This window comes from Chlamydotis macqueenii, chromosome 14, assembly GCF_036417535.1.
Source record: "Chlamydotis macqueenii isolate bChlMac1 chromosome 14, bChlMac1.mat, whole genome shotgun sequence".
NCBI lineage: Eukaryota > Metazoa > Chordata > Aves > Otidiformes > Otididae > Chlamydotis > Chlamydotis macqueenii.
This window is the reverse complement of record NC_141569.1, coordinates 1,918,993-1,944,607: the sequence shown is the minus strand read 5'-3', so window position 1 is coordinate 1,944,607 and position 25,615 is coordinate 1,918,993. Positions and strand designations below refer to the sequence as shown.

The 25,615-nt window shown below is 56.9% G+C and overlaps 1 protein-coding gene across 6 annotated transcripts in view; it reads left to right on the top strand.

The window, feature by feature from the left end:
* The window catches only part of SIL1 (SIL1 nucleotide exchange factor), a 105,579-nt gene extending 80,167 nt beyond the window's left edge, over positions 1–25,412 (top strand). For all 6 annotated transcript variants that reach the window (XM_086758678.1, XM_086758677.1, XM_086758676.1 and 3 more), the window contains 3 exons: positions 21,330–21,426; positions 23,407–23,571; positions 24,958–25,412. In XM_086758678.1, coding sequence (XP_086614804.1) covers positions 21,330–21,426; positions 23,407–23,571; positions 24,958–25,308 — 613 coding nt within the window. In that variant the 3' untranslated portion in view covers positions 25,309–25,412. The remainder of the gene's footprint in view (positions 1–21,329; positions 21,427–23,406; positions 23,572–24,957) is intronic.
* Positions 25,413–25,615: the final 203 nt, after the last annotated feature.

Here is a 25,615-nt window from a genome sequence, read left to right as displayed (position 1 = left end):
AGGTACTGCAGCGAGTTCCAGAAGGAACCACCAAAGGATTGCATCTTCCCTTCCATCAGAGGTGTCTAGCTGTCCCTTCAGTGCACTGCAGTTCTCACAGGTGCTCTATTTTGGTCTCTCATGAGTTTAACATGGGGTGCATCGCCTCATTCCTTGCAACCATCTTTTTCAGACTCTCCTTTTTTTTTTTTTTTTCTCGAAATGCCCTGAGAATAGAGGATGGGAAAGAGAAAGGACTTTTCCAGCAGTCGGATGGTGTTAGCTGGAGCCCCGGCGATACATGGGTGATGGTAAATGTCCTCTCACGCTGCTGCTCCCCACGTTCCTGACTCTCTCAGTTATTCTCTCCTGTTGCCCAGCCGTGCCTGTTCTCCTCTGTTAGTTACCCTGGAGCTGGCCTGGGCTTTGAGCATCCCTCACTGTGTCACTCTTGGCCGTCACCCAGGCAGGACCGCATCTCTGCGTGAGTGAGGAATGAGCGGACGCCTCGGTGCTGCTGGATGATGGGCACGGCCCCGCGGTGGCTGTTCCGAGGGACGGCTGGCTAATCCTTAAGCTCCATCTGCTGAGATCACTAATTAGGGCTGTTGCTTCGTATCAGCCACCAGATCAACGCAGGAATTGCCTTATTAAAGCGGGTGTGCAGGTCTGGCTGGTGGAAAGCCCCCGCGGCTGGATTTTGCAGAGGTAGGAAGGAAAATCCTGTGGTGGTAACAGTGCAGTGACATGCAGATGAGGTTTCCCTGAGCCTCGAGCGAGTGAAACCTGCCGTACGTGACGCACCACAAGAGTCCGTGGGTTTTTATCTGTTTCTGTCGGTTGAAGAGGGTTTGTGGATTCTGGGCCACGCTTGGTGCAGCGGGGCGTCTGCTGCCAGAATCCCTTCGGTCGGCAGCTGCGCGTGAGCGCCTCTGATCTCCCTCTGTGTGTTCCTCACCTCCCTGTGGAAGCCGACTGTGTTACATTTCCATGCGTACTGTCATAAAAGTCCATAGATATGATTTTAGGGTGTTTGGCTTACAACAAGCAGGATTCACCTGAGTTGTTTTCCAAATTAATACCCCGCTGCTTTTACTTGCCAAGACCTTTTTCCAAGCTGAGAACAGCAACGTCTCTGAAATTTTATTTGTAAAAAACATGTTTTCTTCTTGGGCACTTCATATTAAAATCTGTCTTAATTTCAGTCCGGTGAGGCACTCTTAGTCCCCAAAGGAGTAAAGACAGCTGGAGCCCAAAATGGAATCGGCTCTGTGATTAATTGAAACCTTCAGGAGAGGAATGGAGTCAGGGCTGGGTCCTACCCCGGCAGCGTCTGCAGATCGGCTCGGGCGGCGTGAATCTGCATGGCTGAGGAGCTCAGCGGCAGAAATACAGATGTCATTTGGCAGATGTCATTTGGTAGCCCTGGGTTGTCCCCTTCCGGGTGGGACCTGTTGCTGGAGGGTTGGGGTGACAGGGAGGGGGTCGAAGGCGCGTTGGGGTCCTTGGCGTGTGATGATGTGCTTTGGTAATGAGCTGCTGTTTCTGGCCTCGAGCTTCCCGCAGCTGTGCGCAACGGCTCTTGTGTGGCTGCCACGGTGGAGAGCAGAGCTGGGAGGGGAGGAATATTTTGAGCCGTGCTCCAAAATGCTTGGGAATGTGGAGGTGTGGAAGTGGCGTGTGGGGCGCAGCGAGTTCAGGCTTTGCTCTGGGCTCCTGCTCCGCCTGCAATCTGAGCAATTTCCCCAGGGGCTGTGCTTTCACATCCTTGCCTGTAGGACGCGGAGGGTGGACCTGCCCTTTGAAAGGGAGTAGTGGGGAGGTGGTGTTACCTGCCCTGGCTTTGGCGTGTTTCTGGAGTCTGGAGCCGCAAACCGTCACAGCATTTCTAACATGGCTGCTGGAAAGGAGAAAGAGAAGATGTTGCAGAAAGGAGATCTCTCCATGTTTTGGGAGCAAGTCTTCCTCGTGCAAACCAGCCTTGCAGCTCAGACCATGACCACGTTTGCGTGGTCAGCAAGTTCTGAGTAGCTACGGAGTTGGGGAGAAGCAGCAAGTGAAGGCAGAGTTGCTTTGCAAAGGCAAAACCAGGTCAGTTATGGAGTTATGTCAGCACATCTGTCTGGAGAGGGTACGGAGAGGGTTGTTAAGTGCAACGGTGGTGGCCCCAGGAGGTGGCCAAATTTCCCACCCCACAGCTCAGTGCTCACAGCTGATCTTCTGTCTGTGCCCGGGATTGTGCTGACACGGGGCACGCTTGCCGAAGCGAGGATTGTGGGTGCCTCCCCCTTAGCTAACTGAGTGAGGCAGAGGGGGCTAACGTAATTTAAAGACGGGTTTGGTGTAGGAAGTTGATGTTCCCTGTGGAGATCCTGGATTAAGGTATGGAGAGTGGCCAAGGGGCCCGTGACTGAGTGTGCTGAGCTGCGCTCCCTGCACCCTGAGAGCAAGGTTGAACCCGTCTTCCCGCGGCAGAACAGATGAGGAGCAGCACCCGTGGGCGCACTTCGGCTGGGGAGAAGGTACAGAGGGCCACATCTGAAGCTCCTAGCATGGCAGCAGCTTTGCTGAGGTGTAGAGGCAGGAAGGCTTCGCAGGGTGAGCTCTTTCTGCAGGACGTGGCCAGGAAATCTTGGAGAAATACTATAAGGCTGCTGGGGATTTTCTTTTCTTTCCCTGGGGACGCTGGGGATTGCAGACCAGCGGATTGTGGATTAGCGGATCAGGAATTAGAAATGCCTTTTTCATTCTTGTGTTACACACTAATGAACTGACAAATTTAATTTCTTTAAATCCCACTACTTCAGCTAGAATAAGTGAAGGTGTCGTCTTTCTTTTGGTAACTCGGGAAGGGCTGAGCCGTGATGTCTCTGCATCATCCCGGTTCAGTCCTTTGTCTTCAGCGGCTGGCTGTCATGGACGTACCGTCTGGGAAGAGCTCCCCATGCATGGGCGGTCACCACGCAGAGCGGTGCTGTGCCCGTCGGAGTACCGGGCGTAGCGCTGGGGAGGGGGCTGCAGCTCTGCCGGCCACGTCTTGCCTTGCCGGTACGAGGTCTTCCTCTTTTGGATCCCAGGGTCCCAGTTCCTCGGGCAGCCCCCTCCGCTGTAACAGGCTGGGATTTGGGAAACGCTGGACGCAGAGGCTGCAGCGGGCTCCACGTGCCTCTCCTCTAGCTGTGCTGTTCTTCAGGTCTTGTGGTACGCGCCTCCCTACCCAAAACCTGTGCCAGGGATAACACGGAGCAGAAAAAGCATTTATGTCATGAAAAGCCTAACGGCCTGCGCTGTGGGACCGGATCCGCAGGGGAACACCAGCTCCATCATTACCCCGTCACTCTTCAGAGCTTTAAATGAGAGCTAAACAAAACGGCCCCGGCTTTCCGGAGCAGGCTTTGTTCGTTCACTTTGTGCTGCTGAAAGTGGGGCTGGAACGCAGCCGCCTCTCGACGCGAGCCGCTGCACCCCCGGCAGAGCCGTGGGCTCGCAGAGCCGTGGGCCGGTGCCTGCCGGGAGAGCCGCTGTCACGCCTGGGGCGGGCGCAGCCCACGCCCCGCGGGAGGAGAGCGCTGGGGTATCCGTTGCTCCTCTTGGCCGATGAATGGATTCGAGGCTGCGCCTCTAAGATCTCAATGAACAATTAACAGGATGGAACTGGAAAATAATCTCACTTCTCACCCCGAGCCCACTGGGTGAGGATACCTGTTCCTGGCTGATTGCTGTGCCGTGTTACAGCCTATTTACGACTGATGGGAAAGGAAAGGCTTTGTACGAAGAGAGACCTTTCGTCTCCTGGCAGAGCCAGGTGCGCTTCCCTTCAGGATGCGTTCCTTCTCCTCTGCTTGTCTCTAAGCTCCGCCCGGCAGAGAGCAGGAAGAAGGCAGGATGAAAGCATAACTAATTGGGATCGCTGGCTTCTGTGGGCAGTCCGAACCCATTATTCCTGCTTCCTCACTAGTTATTCCCAACCAACTCTTGCGGGAGACAATTCAGCAGCATCTTCTGGATGCAGAGCACTCAAATGTAATAACCATGGCAACGGTTGCTGCGGGCCGGCACGGTGAGGGACGGAGATGTGCTCTCTAAAGGACAACGGGCCCAACTTTACCGTCGAACGACACTGTAACGCGCCAAGGAGGTGGTGTGCGGTGAGCTCCGCGTGCTGGCCGTTGTCCTGGTGAGGACCCAGCCACGTGCACTGCGTTGAGGGTGCAGGTTGCCCCTCTGCGCCCAGTAACAAGTCACGCTGCGTTAATGGTGGCCGTGGTCCTCCCTAGTGAAAGGGGAGCTTGTAACCTGAAAGCCGAGGGGGAATCACGGGGACACTGGGCCGGGAGGGGAAAGGCCAGAGAGGGAACCTTGCCTCTGATCCCAGAGGCACAGATAATTTCCCAAGATTTGGCTGCTCTGGGAAGACTGCATCTTTCTGCTGTTGATCTTCACACAGTGGGATAGAGTGCACTCTCAGCAAGTTCGCCGACGACACCAAGCTGTGTGGTGCCGTCGACACGCTGGAAGGGAGGGATGCCATCCAGAGGGACCTTGACAGGCTGGAGAGGTGGGCCCGTGCCAACCTCATGAAGTTCAGCCAGGCCAAGGGCAGGGTCCTGCACCTGGGTCATGGCAATCCCAGGCACAAATACAGGCTGGGTGGAGAATGGATGGAGAGCAGCCCTGAGGAGAAGGACTTGGGAGTGCTGGTGGATGAGAAGCTCAACATGAGCCAACAATGTGCTCTTGCAGCCCAGAAAGCCAACTGTGTGGTCAATAGGTCGAGGGAGGGGATTCTGCCCCTCAACTACGCTCTGGTGAGACCCCCCCTGCAGCACTGCATCCAGCTGTGGAGCCCCCAGCATCAGAAGGACGTGGAGCTGTTGGAGAAGGTCCAGAGGAGGCCACGCAGATGATGAGAGGGCTGGAGCAGCTCTGCTGTGAGGCCAGGCTGAGAGAGCTGGGGCTGTTCAGCCTGGAGAAGAGGAGGCTCTGGGGAGACCTGAGAGCGGCCTTCCAGTGCCTAAAGGGGGCTGAGAAGAAAACGAGAGGGATTTTTGATGAGGGCCTGTTGTGACAGGACGAGGGGTAATGGCTTTGAACTGGAAGAGGGTAGGTTTAGATTAGATGTAAGGAAGAAATTCTTCCCCGTCAGGGTGCTGAGGCACTGTCCCAGGTTCCCCAGAGAAGCTGTGGATGCCCCATCCCTGGCAGTGCTCAAGGCCAGGCTGGACGGGGCTCTGAGTGACCTGATCTGATGGAAGCGGTCCCTGCCCAGGGCAGGGGGGTCGGAATGAAATGATCTTTAAGGTCCCTTCCAGTCCAAACCATTCTGTGATTCACCCATCCTGATTGGTGCTGAAGACAGGCATCGATAATAAATACCTGACATGTCTAGTTTCAGAGCTGCTTCTTTGTAAGCCATCTTTAAGACCGTGTTTGAAGCTCTACAGAAGAGGTGCCAGAAGCTACACTGTGTTGCAGGTGGAGAACTTGGTAAGAAATGGGGCATTTGACTGGAAGAGTTGGTCCTTCGTGCACATAGGAACCAGCAGAGACAGCAGTGCCTGGAGAGACTTTGCTGTGAGGGTTCTTCATCCCTGGCTCATGCCCTCCCCTTGCCCAGGGGTCTTCTGAGTGCTCACTGCTAGAACAACCCTGGGAAGACCTCTCCAAAAGCTCTGGTCTTACTCTTGGCTTGGGAGCACCTTTGGGTGTGGGAGCAAGGCCTCTCACATAGCTTTGTGGGGCCTGTGTTATTTTTATCAGGCCGTATTCTCTCTGTTGTTTAAATTGATGATCTGTAAGCCTGAAGAGTGAAAGAAGGAAACTCTTTAATGTTCAGCAGAAGAAACGAGGAGCCTGCTGAAAGGCAGCATTTTACAGATTTCCGAGAAGGAGGCAGTAAATACTCCACTCATTAATAACAATGATCGGCAGGCTAAGCATCTCTAAAAATATAGAAGAACGTGGGCCTGGTTGGAACAGTCAACATCCTTATCAGCCTGCTGCCATCTCCGCAAACAGGCTCCACGGAGAGCCTGGGCGTGATCGGCGGCGGCCGGGAGCAGCTGTAGCTACTTCGACCTCAGTGAAGAGTTGGAGTGCTTGGGGCGGCGGCCAGCCGAGCCTCCCCCTCTACCTCAGATTGGGCCTTGATGCTGAGTGAGAGGAATGTTCTCCTGATAATTCCCTGCATCTGAAGTGATTACAGCTCCGCGTGAGTGCTCTTTATGAGATTTAAATGCGGCGTTTTCTTCCGTCTTGAAAAGGTTCCTTCAAGCCTTACGATTCTGGAGGGGGGCGGGGAAGTGAATCCTGGTGGAATCTGGCACATCTTCCTATGCAGATCAGAGATGAACACTTTTATTTTTATAAAACACGTGTGGGGGCTAAACCGGAAGACTTCTGTTCCGGCGAGCGGGTTTTGGCTGGTGGCGACGTGCAGCTCAGCTCTTATCTGGCGATGGAGAGGCAGAGCCGGCGAGTGGAATTATTTGGAGTTCTTAGAGAGAGAGCTTTAATGTTTGCTTAACTCCGCTAAAAATAGACACCGCCCTCTTCTCCTAATAGGCGGCATTTGTCACGCTTGATTCATTTCCTCTCCCAAACCGCATCCCTTCATGAATATTCATCTCGACTCCCCGGGAATCCACCTGTCCTCAGGAGTTGTACTCACGGCGACATGCGGTAGCAGCGCGAGTCGACCTTTCAAAGCTCGCCGAGTACCTGGCCCAGTCCGGCAAAACGTTGTGATATCAACAGCTCTCGTTGATTCCTGCCTTCTCTGTGAGCTGTGATTGCTCGTTATCCCTCTCGATGAGACCCTTAACAAGTCTCTCGTTCCTGTTGTCATAGCAGCACCGCATCGCCCGGTACAGCAGAGTCTCTCTCACTGTTAATTGTGAGATGGGAGGATCCGTTTGGCAGGTTTTCTAGTGGAGATCAGGCCAAAAGGTCCCTTCTGAGCTGTGATGAGTGCGGTTTCCTTCAGAAGATGCTAAAACTTGGTAGTTACAGAAAATTTCTGAAGATTTACGTAGCGAAGGGAAGGAGAGCAGTCCTTACAGAGTTCTTCCCATTCATGCTCAGCCACCACTTAAAGCAGGAGAAAACTCACTGGAAACGCGGAAGGAGACCATAAAACGGTTCATTCATGGTTAAGGAAGTCCATCAGTACCTCAGACCTTCTACCCTTGGAGGTCCAAAGCACGTCAAAGGTCTCTGCTACTGCTGTGCTTCAAGTCACTGCTGGAATGGGAGAAAACTGCTGCTGCCCCATGAGCGCTGAGGCAGCAAAGGGCTGATGTGATGCTGGAGGAACGTGAGGCCAGCAAAGCTGCTGGACCACAGCTCCTGCAGCCTTTGGCCAACGGTGTATGAGGAAGTGTGTGTGGAAGGGCATCTGTAGGATCTTGTGGTAGGTGATCGTGTGTTTCACTCAGCAAGGACCAAAGAGAAGACTTGGTACGTTGCTTTTCAGGGCACTGGTGTGGGTGGCATGCTAGTTTGCTGTGTGCAGGGGTGCTGGTAGTCACCCACACCTGCGTGGTGCCTCCCAGCACATCAGGCTGCGGGTCTGCTCCCTGACAGTTGCTCCATCCTCCCTCCTTTTGCTCACTGGGGTGACACCTTTCAACCTTGGTAATTGTTAAAGCGATTCAAAGACTAAAAATCATAGAATCACAGAATGGTTTGGGTTGGAAGGGACCTTCAAAGCCCACCCAGTCCAACCCCCCTGCCAGAAGCAGGGACATCCCCAACCAGACCAGGTTGCTCAGAGCCCCGGCCAACCTGGCCTGGAATGTTTCCAGGGATGGGGCGTCCACCGCCTCTCTGGGCAACCTGGGCCAGTGCTCCACCACCCCCAGGGTAAAAATTTTTTTCCTTATGTCCAATCTGAATCTGCCTCCTTCTATTTTGAAACCATCACCCCTCGTCCTGTCACACCAGGCCCTACTGAAGAGTCTCTCCCCACCTTTCCTGCAGCCCCCTTTAGGCACTGGAAGGCTGCTCTAAGGTCTCCCTGGAGCCTCCTCTTCTCCAGGCTGAACAGCCCCAGCTCTCTCAGCCTGGCCTCACAGGAGATGGTATCTCAGCAGGGTGTTGCCTGCGGGGCTTGTGAGGAGCACCCAGTGGGTGGACTTCTATTGCCAGTGGGTCTTTGCCATCGAGGAAGACCACGCTGATTTTCAGCAATGTGCTAGAAGAGTTCTACAGAGGTTGCTCTGGTGTCGTGGGTGAGAAGCATGCGTCGCAGAATGCTCTCATCGCACCTTTCATCCCGTGAGCCCTAGGGCGGCCACGTTGCCGTGCTGCAGCGAGACGTAGCCACGGTTGGTTGAAGAGAGTGAAGAGAGGCAGTGTGCTCGAGCCGACGGAGTGATTTATCAGCGAGGATGCTGTCGTTAACTGGTAGGACCTGTCCGAGACACGGAGCCAGCATCTCCGCTCTTGTACGGAATAACGCCACGTGGTTGTTTGGCCAGAAGTGGTTGTGGGTCATCTCCAGGGCTGTTGGCTCGTCTGCAGGCTGGCTGCTGGCTCAGCGCAGAGGCGGGGAAGAAGGGCTGGCTGGGGATCAGCTGTGCTTGTTCCCAGAGACCCCCTCTCTGAACTGGCGGGGCCAATTTGTCCTCTGTGCCCACCACTGGGCTTATTCCAGAACTCTGGAACACAGCCAGAATCACCCCTGACCTGAGCGTAGGCATGAGTGGCGTTTTTATAGAATGAAAAAAGGAAAAAAAAAAAATCCTTACCTGCCTCAACCTCTCCCTGAAAATGAAAAAAACCTCCACTGGCCAAGCCCCACAAGTGAGTTCTTGGTTTTTGTTGTATGTGCGGTGAGGAGCCAGATTCCGAAAGGCTGGCTTTCCGTTTCACAGCATTTATTGCAGGCATGAATAATTGCTGGCACCGCCTGCCGCTGCTGTTGTTTGCTCCTAGGGTTTAGGCCAATTACATATGTAAGCTCCTGATTTACAAGCGAAAGCAGAAGTAAAGGAGCTTTGTGGCCTACATTTCGGGAACGGGTATCGCGTCCACGGTCAGCCGTACGTCCCCGGATTTGTGCTGTGAAACCCGGAGGTCCGTTGCCATCAATACGTGGACCCAGATCGTCCAAGGCATTGTGCGACGCATGCCGTCGCAGCGCAGCGTGAAGGATGTAAACACGGATGAGCGTTTGAGGACTGGGAACTTGCCCAGATTCATCCTGCGGCAGGCATGTGAGAAGATTCGTGCTGCGTTTGGGGAATTTGTGGAGAACGCATACAAGAAGAGGGCATTGGAACTAAACATAATGGTCCTGCAAGATGGACTTAAAGCCCATCCGAGTCCTGTTTCCCAACACGATAATCGATTTGTCTCCGGCTCTTGCTGCCCAGCGAGCCCTCCTGGGGGAGAGCCATAGATGGCATCCATGGCTGAGTTTCAAATTGGTCGGTTGAGATCAAACAGAGAAGTTTTTTGTGCTTTTGCACAATAGGAAGGAGAGGAGGGGGAAGGAAGAGGGTCAGTGTGATGACTGATCCTCCACGGGGTGATGGTTTCCAGGCAGCTGCTCGGATGGGTCATGTCCCCTGCGATCCCCTGGACTCTGCGTTGAGCCTGGGGGCCACCTCGCCTTGCTGTGCTGGTGCCACTCCGTACCAGCAGCTCTGGGGAAGGTGAAGCCAGCTGGTACAGTAAGGGAGGACGAAGAGCTATACCGGTTCTCCTTGGACTGGGGGCAAACTGGTGTCCTTGCTGCTGAGGGGAGCAGAGAGGGAGGGATGTAAGTAGGGACAGAAGGCGGCAGGGCTTTTGTGGGCGCTTATCTCATCGTCACAGACTGGTTGTCTGCAGCTCTGCTGGGGAAGGAGGCCAGCGTTTCCCTCTCCAGGGGATGGCCAAGGGAGGAGGACGTCATTAATCATTAGCGCAGAGCAGGTGGTTTCTCATCTCCTAGGGTCTGTGTGCTCAGCTGGAGGCTGTGGCAGCCTCCCCTGTGTGAACGGCCCCAGATCAGCCTGCGTGCCATGTGCTGGGCTGGTGGACCTTGGCAAAGAGACACTCTACACCAGCTCAGCGCAGGGTGCTCCCACGCGGGTTCGTGAGTGTCCGTTCGGGCAGGGAGCATCGGTTTAGGACCATGAGTTTCTGAGGTGATGCCCTTGAACATCTACAGCTTCCAGAGGCAGACAGAGCACCCCAACACCCGTGGGGCAGTGCCTTCCCTCTCTCCCCAGTACGAGGCAGCCAGGAGCGCAGACCCAGACTTGTTTACTGGGCTGTGATCTACTGGTTTTACATCCTGGTGATTACTGGCACGGCTCCTCTCCTCCTGCACCTTCGCAGCACATGTGTGAGCTTCTGGCTGTGTCACCTTCCTGTCCTCTCCTAACGAAGCCTAGCAGTGGGAAGCGATCATCACAACTCACTTTTGCGTGGCGTATGTCCTTCCACTGTTCCAGAGCGCTGAATAAATTGAACCCCGCTTCCTCCCAGCTGTTTCTGAATCGAGGTGTCTCGTCTTCCCCAACCGCTCTCAGCTCTCGGAGCTTTCTTCTGCCTCGGTGACCAAGCCCGTGTCTCCTGCCTCGCAGAACCCACCTCTGACGCCGGTATCCCTGCTCTCTGTTACAGGGACAGTGTTCATCTCAAGATCTTTCTGGCTCCTGACCCTTTCATTGCCAGGCTGAGTCTGCTCCACCCTTTACCTTTAGGGTCATTAAAACTTAACTGGCACGTTGGCTTTCTTTGTCAAGGTGTCCATTCTCTCCACCTGTCAGCGATGTAGGACACACTGCTGAAATTCTCCTCTTCTTGCGTAATTATCTTACTCCACTACATCTTTTATGCACGATGTTCCCTTCTGAACTTGCTTCCTCGCCTTGCTCCCGCCCTTTCTGAGCACCCAGTTCAGCTGTGGGACCTGCCGCAGCTTTGTTTCCTAGATACGTACGTGAATTCACGGCGTTATTACCGTATTTTGTTAGCCAGCATGGTCATTTTAACTCCTTGACAGCTTGATTCAGGCATTTGTAGGTGTTTCATAGAATCATAGAATGATTTGGGTTGGAAGGGACCTTTAAAGGCCACCCAGTCCAACCCCCCTGCAAGGAGCAGGGATATCCCCAACCAGATCAGGTTGTTCAGAGCCCCGGCCAACCTGGCCTGGAATGGTTCCAGGGATGGGGCATCCACTGCCTCTCTGGACAACCTGTTCCAGTGTTCTACAACTTGCATTGTAAAAAAATTTTTCCTAGTATCCAATCTAAATCTACCTACCTCTATTTTGAAACCATTACCCCTCGTCCTATCGCAACAGGCCCTGCTGAAGAGTCTCTCCCCACCTTTCCTGCAGCTCCCTTTAGGCACTGGAAGGCCGCTCTCAGGTCTCCCTGGAGCCTCCTCTTCTCCAGGCTGAACAGCCCCAGCTCTCTCAGCCTGGCCATCAGGCTCTCTCAGCCTTTCCTTCACCCTCTCTCTGAAGATGGGATCCACATCACCTTACTTCAGTCTTCCTTCACGAGTGTCTGCCTGAGCTAACTGTCCAGGCTCCATCTCCAACCACGTGAGAGACAAAAAGACCTCCGAAGAGACAGAGTGAGCCTCCAAAAGGCAAATCATCCTCGTAAGATAAGACAGGAGTCAAGGACAGCCCCGTCTCCCATGGGGCAAATCATCGTTTCCGCTTGCTGCTGGTGGCCGTGAATTCCTCAGACACTTTTCAAAGTGGATGCAGCTCCCTTTAGAGCGAATCTAAAGCCTTGCCCTGGATTAGCCCGGGCAAGCCCTGCGGAAATACAGGAATGGTGGTTGGGTCTTCAGGGATGCGCAGACCATGGTTTGGAACGCGTCACCGAGGGGGCCCGGGCAGCTCCTGTGAGCTAGATGTCTTACTTCTCGGTTCTGATGCTAAGAGAGATTAATCTGACTTCGTGAGGTTTGGGGAAATGTTTCCGGCTTATTTTGTAGTTAGAAAATACAAAGGTACGTAGTGAATGTTTAAAAGCCACCACCACCAGCAATAACAGTAATTATAGGTGGGTTCCGTTTTTCTTTATCTTCTAACTGAAGCTGCTAGGAAAATTACCGCTGTGCTGATATTTGGCAGGGCCACCCGTGTGAGTACCCACTCGCTTCTGCAGAACGCTGTTGGATTTTTAATGGCCATCAGCAGCACAACCTTGATTCTTAAATGTCACCCTAAATGTAGCAGCTCCAGCCTCCTCTGCCGCGGCGTGTGGGCGTTTGAGGAGGGATGAGTCAGAAAGCAGAAAGAATTGCTGGTGCTTTCTGTGACTCCCAAATTTTCCTCGAGGGCTTCCCGCCCGGGAACTGGCTTGGAATCGTCCGTGGGCTGCGTGGCAGCGTGCCGGTCCCTGGTCCCGTGGCGGGGCGGCTCTCCTGCTGTTAGCACGTTATTAAGTCACTTGGTGCAGAATGGGGTCGTTAGATTTCTGCAGGAGCTGGAGTTCCACAGGTCATGCTTTCTGTTCATGAAAACCAGAGAAATGAGAGAAGGTTTCCCAGCTTCTGCAGATGCAGCTTTTCTGTTCTCTCTCCGGTTGGAAGTGTTCCCCAGGCTTCGCTTTTGGAGCCGAAATCTGCGCTTGGCATTTGCAAGGTGTTGATTTACTCTTGTGAACGGAGCAAAATCGCGGTTTTCAATCATGACTCAGTGAAACAAATCTACGTTTCTGGTCTGAAATGGTTCTAATAGCTCCGTTCAACCCGGCGGGACTAGGAACAGCCGGAGTTCAGGAGATGCCATGGCAGCGGGTGTGATCCCACGCCTTCCCTTCCCCGTGGAGCAGCGGGCTGGGTTGAGATGCGGCTCGCCAGCGACGAGCGCGTCGGTTGTTTGAGCGATACCTTCCACCGCGGCGCCCGGGGGTGCTCGGGGGCACGGCCCTGGGCGAAACGGGTGGGAGATGAGAGCAAGACGGGCTGGATGCGCCGCACCGCCTTCCTCGGTTGCGGGAGGAGTGCGGAGCGTTGCGGAACAGATGGCGGGGTTAAAACAGGACAGGGCGCAGTGGAGCCGCTGCTGGGGGAGAGCGGCGAAGTGCCTGCTCTCACACTTCGCCTTGTGTCGCGTGGCAGAGCTGGAGAGTGCCTGCGCTCCGCCGGCGTTCCCGACAGGGACACGCCAGGCAAAGGCTTCCTTTTTTTTAAATATTATTAGCACTTGTCTTAAAGAAAAATCAGCTCAAATGAGCAAGCAAGCAAATAAAGCGAATAAAAATCAAAGGTCTTGGCCTCAGGCCACCTTTTAACGTCTCTCAAGATTATTAGTAGGATGCGTGAGGCGCTTGCTGCCGCTGGAGAATGTAACCGCAGCGTTAGGAGCCGGGCTGTCGTCTTGCGGTGCTTTCTGACAGCTTGTTGCAGTGTTTTCTCGTCACCTAAGGTGTGTGAGTCGGTTTTGTCGGAATATTTGAGTAACTTTTCGTGCCCTGCGTTACGCTCGGTGTGACCTGGCAGATCTCGCGGGGATGCGTCGTGCAGAGCCGCCCCGCTGCGGGTTGCTGTGGCTGAAGGGTCCTGTTCAGGGGTCCTGCAGCAGCAGGAAGGAGCGTGGGAGGGACAAGCTCTTGCCACCATCCTAGCCCAGGTGAGTTTGGAGCTGGGAGGCTGGAGGTGTGCAGAGAGAAAAGGAGTGAAAAAGAGGAGGAGCGGGGAGGCAGGAGCCCAGCTTGCGCCCTGGTGCTACTGCCGACGCTCTGCCAGTGCTGAAGTTTCCCCGTCTGTAAATCGGGGGGTGCTTTGAAATCCCTGTGATGAAAAGCCCCGGGCGAGCTCAAGGACTGGTATTAATCCTGCAGCGTTGTTCCTTGCTGCATTGTGATTCTGGAAAAGAAATCAACACTGGTTTTGTGGGCTGAAACGGCGTGGAAATAAATGAGTCCTGCGTGCACGCGGAAGGAATCGCTGGCTGTTTATTAACGCGGCCTCTGAGGAAGCAGAGCCTGTCCTCGGGCCCCGCTGTCAGGAGGATGGAGAAGATGGGCTGGCCTTGATGGTGCTGCTTCCTACCTGGCTCCTCCGGCTCCGTGCTGCCAGGGTGACAGCAGTAGCCCCGAGAATCCCAGATTTTATTGTCCGGAGCTGGCATTCCCTCTTCTACTCCGCTCGGTCCCGCTGTTCGCATCGCTCCTCTCTGGAGCAGTTGTGCTTTGGGCAGCTCCTTGTTTGGGTTGACCCAGCCGAGTGCCCCGGCTCTGCCGCACGCTCCCCTGCGCTGGGGCTTTCTGCGCCCCTGCGAGCTGTCTCGCTGCGGCGGGTTCGCTGGTTTTATTTAATTGCTTACTTTTACAGCTCTTCATATAAATCTAATTATCCATCTGTTATGCTACATTATGGCACTGCAGCTCGTCTGTTTGGTTTTTTTTTTCCTGTTCTAAAATATCCATGGCCTCAGCCTTGCCGTGTCCGGGCCTAGGCGGGCCGGTCCCCTCCCTGCGGGGCTCTCGACGGCTCTCGGCCCGGCCGCGCTGCGAGAAGTAGCTCTGCTCTATGCTTCAAGCTTGAAATCGCGACTGCGAAGGGCTGGAAGCTCCATTCCCAGGTACGCTGTGTGTCTGAGAGCAGGGATTGCCCCCGGTGAACCAGTGCCGCTGCGTCCCCAGGGAGCTCGGGGCTGGCCATCCTGAGCCGTTACAGTCCTCCTCGAGCAGCGTCGTTGCAGAGCTCCTAAGAAGTTCAGCTGTCTCTTGTGGGTGCCTGGGACGCAGATACATGGTCGATGGCGAGCCAAAGCCTTTCCCAGGCAGTTCCCACGCTGTTTCTGCGTCTCTGGGGTGACTCACGCTCCCTCGGTGTAAGTACCACATCAGCCCATCACAGAGCCACCTACTCCGCTCCAGCTCCTTCTCTGCCGTTCTCTTCTCCTCTTAGCAGCAAATACTCAATAACTTAATTGCTCGTTAAAACCCCTGCCCAGGTCCGTGTGATCCGTTGTGTCACGAGGAGCCGCGCCGCTCTCGCAGGGACGCTGCTGCTCCCCCGCTGCTGCGACGGGCGCCCGGCTTGGTGGAAAGTGAGAAGGCAGCGCTGCATTGAAGTGGAGATTTTCATCTTCTCGGGGTTTTATTTTATGTCTCTCCTATATTCTGTGCTTTTGAACATCTAACACCTCTTTTATGCTTCACATCTTCCGCACAAATTGTTGTGTTGTGTTGCCTGCTGAGGCCTGGTTTTGCTTTTGTCAGGTTTCCCCCCTTACCCCCGCTTTCTCCTGCGCCGTATTGTGAGCGGCACAGCTCCTCAGGGCTCCGTTGTGCCGGGTGGTTTTCATCTCCCCAAGTCGTGGCTCGGAAGGGCTGTGTCTGTGGTAAACGCGGGTCGGAGCGGACGCTCAGGGGCTTTCTAGGCCAGTCCTGCGGCACGCGGGCCCGCTGGGGGCTTTGGGGGGGTGCGTGCTCCGTCCCTCCTCCAGACAGCCTGGTTGGTTGTGTCACTCCTCACTTGGACTATTTTAATGCCTTTTTTTTTTTTTTTCCCTAAACCTGCAATCTGAAATTCAATCATGCGAGTATTAACGAGCTGCTGATCATCCTGCCCCCTTTTTCTGCCCTCAGTCACAGTCTCACATTTACAGCTGTAGTCCGGGCTGGAGTTACTGAATTCCAGTCAGACCCTTAAACGCTGACGTCCTAACGATCAGTTTTCTCTCTCTATTACTTGTCAGGTAATTTTAACGTGAATATACTTACAAGAGCTGTCAAAAATCTTCCAAATACCAAGGCCTCTGAAAAAGTTGTTGGCCTTTTCACGCGTGACCCCGCTTGTATTTTTTTTGGCTCCCAGGGCTCACAAAAATGACCTTTTCCGTTGCCTTTTGATTCCTACCCAGCTGCGGAGGCTTGAGCGGCGCAGGAAGCCAGGCCAGGCTTGGAGCTGTGTTTCAGGGCAGCGCCGTTGAAGGCTCGAGCTTAGCTCTCGTTTTCTTCGTTAAGAGGTTTTGGAGTGAAAGCTGGGGAGTGGGAGGGCGAGGTGTAAGCCGCGCTGCCTCTTTCTGATCCTCAGGTTACAGCACAAGCTAAACAGACTCTACTAAATTTTTCAGGTTGTTTCACAGACTTACAGACTTTGATCCCCGGCTTTGATTTCCCACACGGCAGCGCAGACCGCGGGTTCTGAGGAGAGAAGAGACCCATTAAGTCCTGTCTAGCCCGGTGATTATCATGCCTCTTCGCCTCACGCCGGGCTTTGATGAAAGCGTGAGCTCCAGACTTACCTCCCAGCGCCCCGGGGAGGGTGCGGGGCCACGGGAGCGGGCGCGCAGCTGCCTCCGCAGCAGGACACGCTCCAGCCGGGGCGGAAGTGCTGTGCTCAGCACCCTGCTCCGGCCTTTCCCTGCCTGGCTTCAGCAGGATGCTCAGAGTAAGGAGGTGACCCTTTTTTTTCCTGAGGTCTCATGCGATTTGTACAACAAGCAGAGCAAGAAATAAATATTCTGCGAGTGTCCTTGCCGGAGCAGTAGAGACGAAGGCGTTTGCCTGCCTGCCCTGCTCTGTGCTTCCGAGTCCCCAAGCCCCTCCGCACCGCTTGGCTTTCCTTTTTTTTTTTTTTTTTTTTTTTTTAATTTAAATCTAATTTTGCTGCTGCATTGCAAGTTCCCATCTAACTCAAGAGCCTCTGTAGCCTCAGGGCTGCGTTGCTGCTTCTCATTCTCCCCATGCCCCTCGCGTGCGCAGTCTGGACAAACTTTGGAAAGTCTCTCTTAACTTTGCACGTGTGTACGTGGGGTCATCCTAGGAGGACAGGGTAAGGGTGTCTCTGAACGGATTGTGCTCTTCAAAAATCCCTTCTGCAGCAAAACAGGAGCATGTGATGAGTTTGCCAGTGAAAATGGCAGATGCTTGATTTTCAGGAGCAGCAGCTGCATCCCACGTGCCAGTGCTGCTCCCTAGCAATGCCCTGAGCATCGTCTGGGGGGGAATGGCAGCCGTCCCACCAGCGCGTCCCTAACAGCCCAACGGCAAGGCGTGAGGGCATGGCAAGCTGTTCGGAGGGCTCTGTTCCCAGCTTGTGAGACCACCTCTCCTCCAGGAAGCCTTCATCGTGCTGGTGGCTCCTCGGGCTGGTCATCCCGGTCCTGAGTCTTGCTGCTTCCACAAAGAGCTTTAATGGGATTACAAAGGAAGAAGGGTGCAAACATCCTGACCAGCAACTGGTGAAAGGTACTGGGTCCCATCTCTGCCTTCGCCGCCCGCCCAGGGCAGGACTGGTCGCCGGGGGCACTGCGGCAGCTTCACGTCCATTTTGCTCCGATGGCGCTGACAGCGGCGCGTCAGCCCTTGTTTTTATTGCTTTTGCTGTTGAGGCTGGCGGCGTTCTGACAAACAAGCCTTGACTGGAATAATTTCTGGCCCCCGGTGGGAAGTTGTAACTCCAACGCAGCGCAATATAAACTAGCGGGAAATGGAGTGTTTCCTTCTGCCGCCATGAGCTGCAGCAGGAAGCTCGGATGGAGCTTTTCTCTTGGCTTTCTCTCCCCTGCTTGTGTTTTTCCCCTCCCCGTCGAAGGGCATGGTCACCCGGTCACCCTCCTCCGGCCACTGCGAGGGAAACGCACCGCACTGACGAAAAGGCGCGTGAAATCTGTGCTCGGCACCGTCCCGGCTCCAGGAGCTTCGGAAGGAGGCAGCAGTGGGAAACAAATGGTGTTCATTTCGTGGTCAAGGTGGTGCGTCTTAAGTGCTGCAGTGTGGGTGGCGGCCCCGCCGCTGCCCGGTGAGCCCGTCTGGAGGCCCCTGGGAGAGGTGGGGAGGAGCAAGGAGCTCTGCAGGCAGCAGGGACAGTTTGCGTTGCGTGGAGGATCAGCCCAAGCTGGGATTTGAAAGCACGGAGAGTAGACCTGCGCCCTGGGAAAGAGGGTATCGTCTCCAGGATCCATGTGCAGCGCGTCTGATGGCCTGTGCCGAGAGATGTTCCCAGGTTCTCCATGTCTCAAGAAGTTCAGGAACTTCTGCTAAAGAACAAAGCCCACCTTGCAAGGGATGGAGCTTTCTCAGGAGCTGCTCAGGAACAATGGTGTGGGCACCGGCGGGTGGTAGAGATTCCTGCTGGTTTCCCCAAGCTCCTCACCCCTGCTCAAGGCATCTTGGCCGGCGTGAACACCAGCAGCATGCCTGTTAGCCCCAGCCTGTCCCAGCATCCAGGAGGTTTCCTCATGGATCAGTCACGATGAGCCTGTACCCAGCCTTGTTTTCTTCTCTTCAGGAACAGAATGAGAGAGAGATGGGTGTGAGGGACGTGGGCAACGTGACTGGGAGGCACAAGGATGTCAGACGTGCAGTGAGGGCCACATTTGGAGGGATGTGGTGTGACCCTGCAGTCAGGGTGGGTCCTCCCAGGGCAAACCGGGGCTGTTTAGCACATAGGGGTCTCTTGGGAAGCTGCTTGAACCCGAACACGGCACTTGTGTTGAGTCCCCATAGCCTTGTGGCTGTTCTTCACCCAGGTTTGGGGCTGGTTCATCTCGCCTGTTGAGCGCACCTAGATCTCTGCCATCACTGTAGCATCACGGGATGTCCTCGGAGGCTGTGTTCCATCCCCGTCCCGCCTCAGAGTTTCATTTCAGCCAATTCCATTCCTGTTGCCACCATCCCCTTACCCATCAGCAGCTTCGCACGGGTTGAGTTCCCCGTGCGGGCGCCCCACACGCTGTCTCATCGTATTTATTTCCTTCAGGCTGCTTCTCCCTGGGCTTGACAGTGTAAGTTGTACAGATCTGTGCCGAGTTTTCTAAACTCTCAGACGAGCCTTTTTGTTAGCGTGAAGCCCGGACCAGTGATAGCAGAGACGTTAAACAACAGAAACGGTGAGAAGCAAGCGGCATGCCTGCCATCCAGGAAGACTTCCTAGCCTCTGGAGATGCTCCTTGGCAAAAACTCCGTGGTTCAGAGGTTTTAATTAGATGTAATCCTCCAGGTGACCAGCCAAGCATTAAAAGGCAGACCAATTTTTCTGTTGCGTCCCTTGCTGTACAGTTTTTATTATTTATTTTAGATAGATGTGACAAAAGAACTTGGATATCCCAAACGTAGCCTTTTCTTTGAGTGGCGTTAAGAGGTCTCTGGCGTAGGAGATTCTCCTTTCGGTGCCGTTACACTCAGAAAAGTGCCTGTCTGCAAGCTTATTGTGCACATACTCTGGTCTCCCTTGCCCACAGTGACCTGCGTGTGAAATTTGGTCGGGTTTTTGGATCAGAAGTTGTGTTTTCTGAGTGTCAAGAGTTGCCAGCTCCTCCTTGGGTCTGGAAACGCAGCTGTGGCTGCTTCACCTCTCATTCGCACCGGTCACAGAGCCCCAGCGTTGAAACGTGCCTCCGCGCCGCGCCTAGAAAAGCTCAAAGTATAAACGAGCACGACCCAACGGTACGCAGACCAAGACAGAGCCCAAAGCTGTCATCGCTGGAAAAACAGAGCTGGCAAAAACCTCTTCTTCCTGCTGCAGCGGAGCCTGGCACGGCGGGAGGGTTATGTCTGTCCGTCTCCAGTGGTGGCTGTGTGCGTTTTGGAGATGCGCAGGGCTCTGGTCACGGCCCTGGCAGCTGGGGTGTGTTAAACAGGTCTTCATCCAACCCCTGGGCGCTCTGGGAGCGGTTTGTCCTCCATCCCACCGTTGTACTCTTCTCATCTTTGTCCTGGGAGGAGTCACTGAGGCTGGATGGGGTGCCGTGATGCTGTCCGGGTGACTGCGGCTGAGATGGAGATGGGAGCAGGGGTTGCCTGGGGGCAGCTGAAGGTTTGGGGGCTGATGCTCTTCGCCTGCGTTGACTCCTGACTCTCCAAAATCAGAGCCCAGGCTGGGCCATCAGAGATGCCACCGCTGCTCCGCAGGGCGAGGGGGTTGCCTGCACGGGTTGTTTCCGCCGTGCTGAGGTGGAAAATCATGGCCTGCTGCTGCAGGAGACTCTGCTGTGTCTGTTGGTACGATGAGGATGGGGGATAACCACACCTCGGCACGTGCGTCAGGTCCCCCCCGCAGCGCTGGCACACGGGGCTCTGCGGGTGCACGCATGGACCACGCTGTGAAAATCTCATCAGCGGGAGGATCCCAAAGCGCCTGGGTTGGTTCTCTCTCCTTCCTGCCCTGTTCAGGCGGGTCGCCCGTGTCCCCCTCCTCGGCAGGGTGCCTGCTGCAGCGAGCAGGTGAGGAAGGAGAAATCTAAGGTGGCTTTTGAGATCCCCCCTTTTCCTGCCTTGAGGTCAGCCTGGCAATTGCAGTCAGGAACCCGCGCACCGGACCTGCTGCCTCTGGGCTGTGGGTGACTCCTGAAGGTGGGAGAAGCGGAGTCTGGATGGAGCAGGGAGGGCTGGGGACGCTGCCCGGCACCGCGGTGACACAGCTGAGCCAGCGCGTTGCTGTGTTTCTGGGAGCCACGGCTTCCTTCAAAGCTGCTCCCTGCCCAAGTCCGTTTGTCCTCTGCTTTTGGTTTTCGTGACCTTGTCTGCCTCCCTCATTTCTCGGATGGTGCTCGGCACCGGCTGCCCCAGCAGCTCTCCGGCAGCGGGAAGGGCTGTGGGGGTTTTGCCGTAGCAGGGACGCGTGACCTTTGCCTGCCCGCAGTGCGATTGCTGCTTCCAAGTCGAGCGAAGGCTGGAGCGCCGGAGCTTTTCCTCGCAGTGCCGGAGACGCGGGATCAGGGATGTGGGCGTTGTGCTCCAGCTGTGAGAGCCCTGCCAAAGAGGGAGCCTGCGGCGTCTCACCTCCCTGCCACCTTCAAATACGCACCAGCAATGGGCTTGCGAAGCGTCTGTGTGGCCAGGGCGCCCCTGCCCGGGCAGCTGGTACCCGGGGCGGCTGCTCACGCCCAGACCCAAAATTCCAGCGTGGTTCTTGCTGACAGGAGGATGAATTCAGCCATTTATAGTCCTGGGGGGAAAGCACTTCAAGTACAAGGCGTGTGAGTGATGCGAGCGGGGTAATTTGTGATTCAGGGGCTGCGGGGACACGTGGGATCTTTCTCCTGGTGAGTCGCAGCGCAGGAGCGTTTAAATAAATTGGCACGTGGACAGCAGGCGAGGGGGGAGAGCGAGAGCCGAAATAAAAGAAGGCTGTTAAGGAATGGATGTCATGGGAAGCGAGAGGATTAATAGCTGTGAGGGAAAGGCAAGGGAGAGCTGCTTGCCGGGGAAGACAGGTGGGACGTGGGCACACGGCGGGGTGACGTGGGTGTCTGGTCCGCCCTTCCCAGCCCTGGTGCCATCAGTCGTGTGCCGTGTTTGGGGGGGCCCGTAGGGCTTCGCAGCTTCTCCGTGACTGCCAGCCGTGGTCGCTGGGAGCTGGGGGGTTGCTCTGGGATCAGGCTACATTGCCCCGCTCCGTTGGTCACCTGCCTTTTGCTCTTGTCCCCACAGCAACCCCAAAGTCCAGGTGGAAGCCATCGAGGGGGGTGCGCTGCAGAAGCTCCTGGTCATTTTGGCCACGGAACAACCCCTGGCCGTCAAGAAGAAGGTGAGCGAGCGGGGTGCGCTTCTGGGTGAAGCCCCCCGCGGGGATGGGGCTGGGCGTCGCGGCTCCTCTGGGAGGAGAGGCGAGGGTCCCCGCAGGACGGTCGGAGGCTGACAAACATAGGAGCTGACGTTTGGGGAGCTAATTGCCGGAGCCAGCCCCGCGTCCCGCCGTTGGCGGCGGCTCTGGAGGAGCCGAGCGGCGCCGAGAGCCCCCAGCCAAATGTGCAGCGCTGTCTGTCGGGGTGGGGGCCTGCTCGCTGCCTGCCTCCCTCCCTCCTCGCCGAGCTCCCTGGAGCGTGAGATCTCATTACCCTCGCTTTAGCGTGCGGGGCCGCCTCTGTTTATGGGCCGTAAAATTATCCGGCTGTTCCCGAAAACCTAGCCCCACCGTTTAACACGGTGACCTCCTGCGAGAGGGGGTCCGGTGGGGCGAGGGAGCCACCAGCTCTTCTATTCATTGTTGACGCACCGTAATGTTCCACAAACAGGGTTGTGCTGCCAGGGTTTTAACGAGCTCGCGCAAACATGTTCCCCTTCAGTCCGTGGTGAGGGTGCTCCGAGGATGGGAGGGGCTGGGGAACCTTTTTGCTTTTGGCCATGGGTGGGAGGGGGTCCTGGCCGGAGACGGGCACCGCAGCATGCTCCCTGCCCAGAAATGCCTCCCAGGAGTGCCCGTGGCTTGGTCTGCAGCTCGTTCTGGGGTGGGAAGGGGTGGCTGGGCGTGCGGAGGCCCTCACCAGCATCCCTCGAACCCCTGGGTGCTGGGCACAGGGTGATTCTTCCCGGTGAGCCTGAGCACAGCAGCTCCTGGAGAAGAGCGGGAGACATGAGCTCAACGTTGCCTGCGTTCACCAGAGCCCCCGAGGGCTGGACCCCCTTTTCCAGGAGGACAGAGGCTTTTCATTCCCAGTTCCCGTGCTGTGCCCGCTCTCCCGTCTCTTCCCAGCCCAGGGGCCTGAGGGCAGGCCGGCGCCCCAGCCCCTTTCCGTGCGGGGCGGCGGCCCACGGCTCCTGCCCTGCGGGGTTTTCCGTCCCGGTGCTCACAGCGAGGCCCGAAGCGCGTTTGTGCCCTCCGCGGTCCTTTGGCCTGCGGTTAAGAACGGAGACAGAAACATCCTCCCAGTCATTGCTGGCCACTCGGAAGGTGGGAAATAGAAACAAACGGGACCAGGTGAGCCGTTTGTGAGCCGGGACCAAGCGGATGTCGGCTTGCGTCTGTCTGCGGAGAGCAGGGACGCGTGGTCTGCCCGTGTGCGGAGGAGCCGGCGTCCCCGTCCCGGCTCGGGCGGCAGCAGCCCGTCCCCTCTGCCAACCGCGGGCGTCAAAGCAGAGCAGCGTAAAATCCAGCGCTTGGCCCCTAACTGCCTCCGCGGCGTTAGCGCTGGAGGCCTGGGAGGCAAGCGCAGGCATGCTGGTGTCTCGCTGAGAGGTGCGTAGTGCTACACCCTGACAGGCCCTGTTTTGGGGACGCGTCCTGGGAAACAGCATGGTCTTGCCCTCCGGCTGCGTGGGTGCAAGAGGGAGGCTGTTCCCCAGGCTTCCGAATCGTCTCGAGGGGCTCAGGCTCTGCCGAGCAGTGCCAGGCCCTGCTTTGCGCCATCCTTAGCCTGTACCCGGGCTCCGTACTGGGGACCAGTCTGGGCAAACGGCGAGGAGCAGCGCTGGCGTTGGGTCTGGCTGGGTGCTGGCCACGGGTTCCTCCGGGTTATCGCTCTCACAAGCGCGCTGACAGCCCGGGTCGGAGTTTGGGTGGGAGTCACTCGAGTTTGGGCAGCCTCCCGGCGCTGGGGAGGTTGGGACTGGGAGAGAAGGGGGCTCCTGGAGATGCCCCTCAGCAAGGAGGGGTTTGGAGGCGTCTGCTGGGGGGCCCCGCACGAGCGGGCGGGAGCGTGTTCGTCCTGTCCCGGTGGGACGCCGTGAAGAGAGGCTGCGCCAAGCGTGGCGGCCACGGCCAGTGTGCTGACAGACCTCTCCCCCCCAGGCTCTCTTCGCGCTGTCCTCCATGCTGAGGCACTTCCCCTACGCCCAGCAGCAGTTCCTCAAGCTGGGCGGCCTCCAGGTCCTCCGGAGCCTCTTCCGGCAGAAGGGGATGGAGACCCTGCACGTCCGTGTGGTGACGCTCCTCTACGACCTCATCGTGGAGAAGGTGAGGAGCCGGGGCGGGGGGACGGGACCCGGCCGGCCGCTCGCAGCTCGCCCCCTCGCCGAGCCAACGGGGCTGTTGAGCACCCTCGCGGGACGAGGGTGAGGAGGGGCTGACCCAGCACCAGAGCGAGCGTAAATCCTTTTTCATTAAACCGCAACCGCAGATGATTTTAGCGGCTCTGAGATCTCGCCAGGTGCTGGCTGTAAGGCGCAGCGATCCTGGCCGGTTCCCGCGTGGAACGGGAGCCGCCGCGGGCATCGTCCCCGACCCGTTCCCGTCGCTCCTGCTGCGCGCTTCACGGCCGCCCTCTGGCAGCTCCATCTGTTCCCCGCTCCGCAGGCCCGGCAGGTTCTGGGGTTTTTGTTAAAACAAGGATTTTTTGGCTGCCCTTGGAACTGGGAATGCTGTGTATCGATCCCAGCCCCTTCGTGGAGATGGGAGAGCCCTTGGGATGTCTCCTTGGCGTTATCCCCCCCACGTCTCGTAAATCGGTGAGAGAAAACCGCGCCCCCGAGCTCTCTCCAGCAGCCGCCCCGGGGCCGCGGGAGTCCGTGGCCAAGCTGGTGAAGGGGTCGGAGGGGATGGCAGAGGTGCCCCCAGGGACCCACCCGGCTGTCCCGTCGCTTCTCCCGGCAGCCTCTGGGCACGCTGGCCGCTCTCCCTTCCCCAGGGCTGGGTTTCAATCCCTCGGCTGCCTGCAGCGCTCCAAGCCGAGCAGCCCACTCAGAACTAATTAGCGAAGCACAGACACAGTAATTATGGGAGGGGGCTGCCAGCCAGGCCGGGAGGAGTGCTGTGTCGGGGAGCGGAGCCACTCCGCCAGCCAAGCTGCAGAAGGTGCTGGGTGGTGGCAGGAGCTCTCCCTTCCTCCCCGCCGGCCCCGGTGCCGCTTGGAGCAGGTCTCTCGCTGGGAAGGCCGGTGGCCCTGTCCACCCTTGTCCCCTTGAGTGCCTTCCTGCTCTCGGCACCGTCCCTGTCAGTGTTTGGGGTTTTCTGGACCAGGCCGGGAGGTCTGGCCGTGGCTGGAGCAGATGGAGATAGCCATCTCTTCTGTGGAGCAGCACAAGGCCGGGCAGCGGTGTTTGTTTGTTGAGCACTGACCCAGAGGCTTCACAGGCTTTGCGCTGACCCTCCGTCCCCTCGAGTTCCCTTTCAGGGCTGTGTGATGCTGAACCTCCCGGCCACCAAAAGCTCTCCAGGGTGGGCAACCAGCCCCTGGGGCCAACTTCATGCATGGGCAGCAGGGAACCGGGACACAACCTCCTCTTGGTCCTCTTCCAAGGCAGGCGTCACGCAGCATGCGTCCTCCTCTCCTGCATGTGTCACCTCCTGGGAGCGGTTGCTCTCCGATAGGGATGCTAATCCATGTCCCGCCCCTTCCCACAGATGCTGCTGGAGGACTCGCAGCATGGAGATCAACTGGAAGAGAAAATCCAGCAGTACCGGCAAGTCAAGCTGGTCCCGGCAGTGGTGGAGCAGGACTGGTGCGTGGTGGTGTCCAACCTGCTGGCCGTGCCGGAGCACGACACGCGGGAGAAGGTCCTCAAGACGGTCAGCGTGCTGATGGCCTTCTGCAAGGAGCGCTTCCGGGGGGACCGGGCACTCAGCAGCACGCTCGGCCTCCTGCGCAGGGAGTACGAGGAGCTGGCGGCGGAGGAGCAGAGGGCGGGCGACAGGGACGGCTATTTCCAGGAGCTGCTGGGCTCTGTGGACAGCGTCCTTCGGGAGCTGGGGTGAAAGGGCTGCAGGCTGCGCTCCGTTACGGAGAATTCGGGGCAACAGCGTGAGATCTGATGGCACCAGGGCAACCGCACTTTGAATAAACCGCTGGACTGAGATCCCACCATGGGGCGAGTGTGCCAACAGCTTCGTTATTAAAAACCCCTCGTTTGGGGGCTTGTCGTCTTCTGCAGGGGTGCTGCTGGAGCACCGGAGGAGCGCACCTCAGGGGGGGATGCGGCAGAGTCCCAGCATGGGTTGCCCGTCACCCCCCGCCGTGGTCCTCAGTCCGTCCGCGGGGTGATTTGGGGCGGGAAGGGAGGGC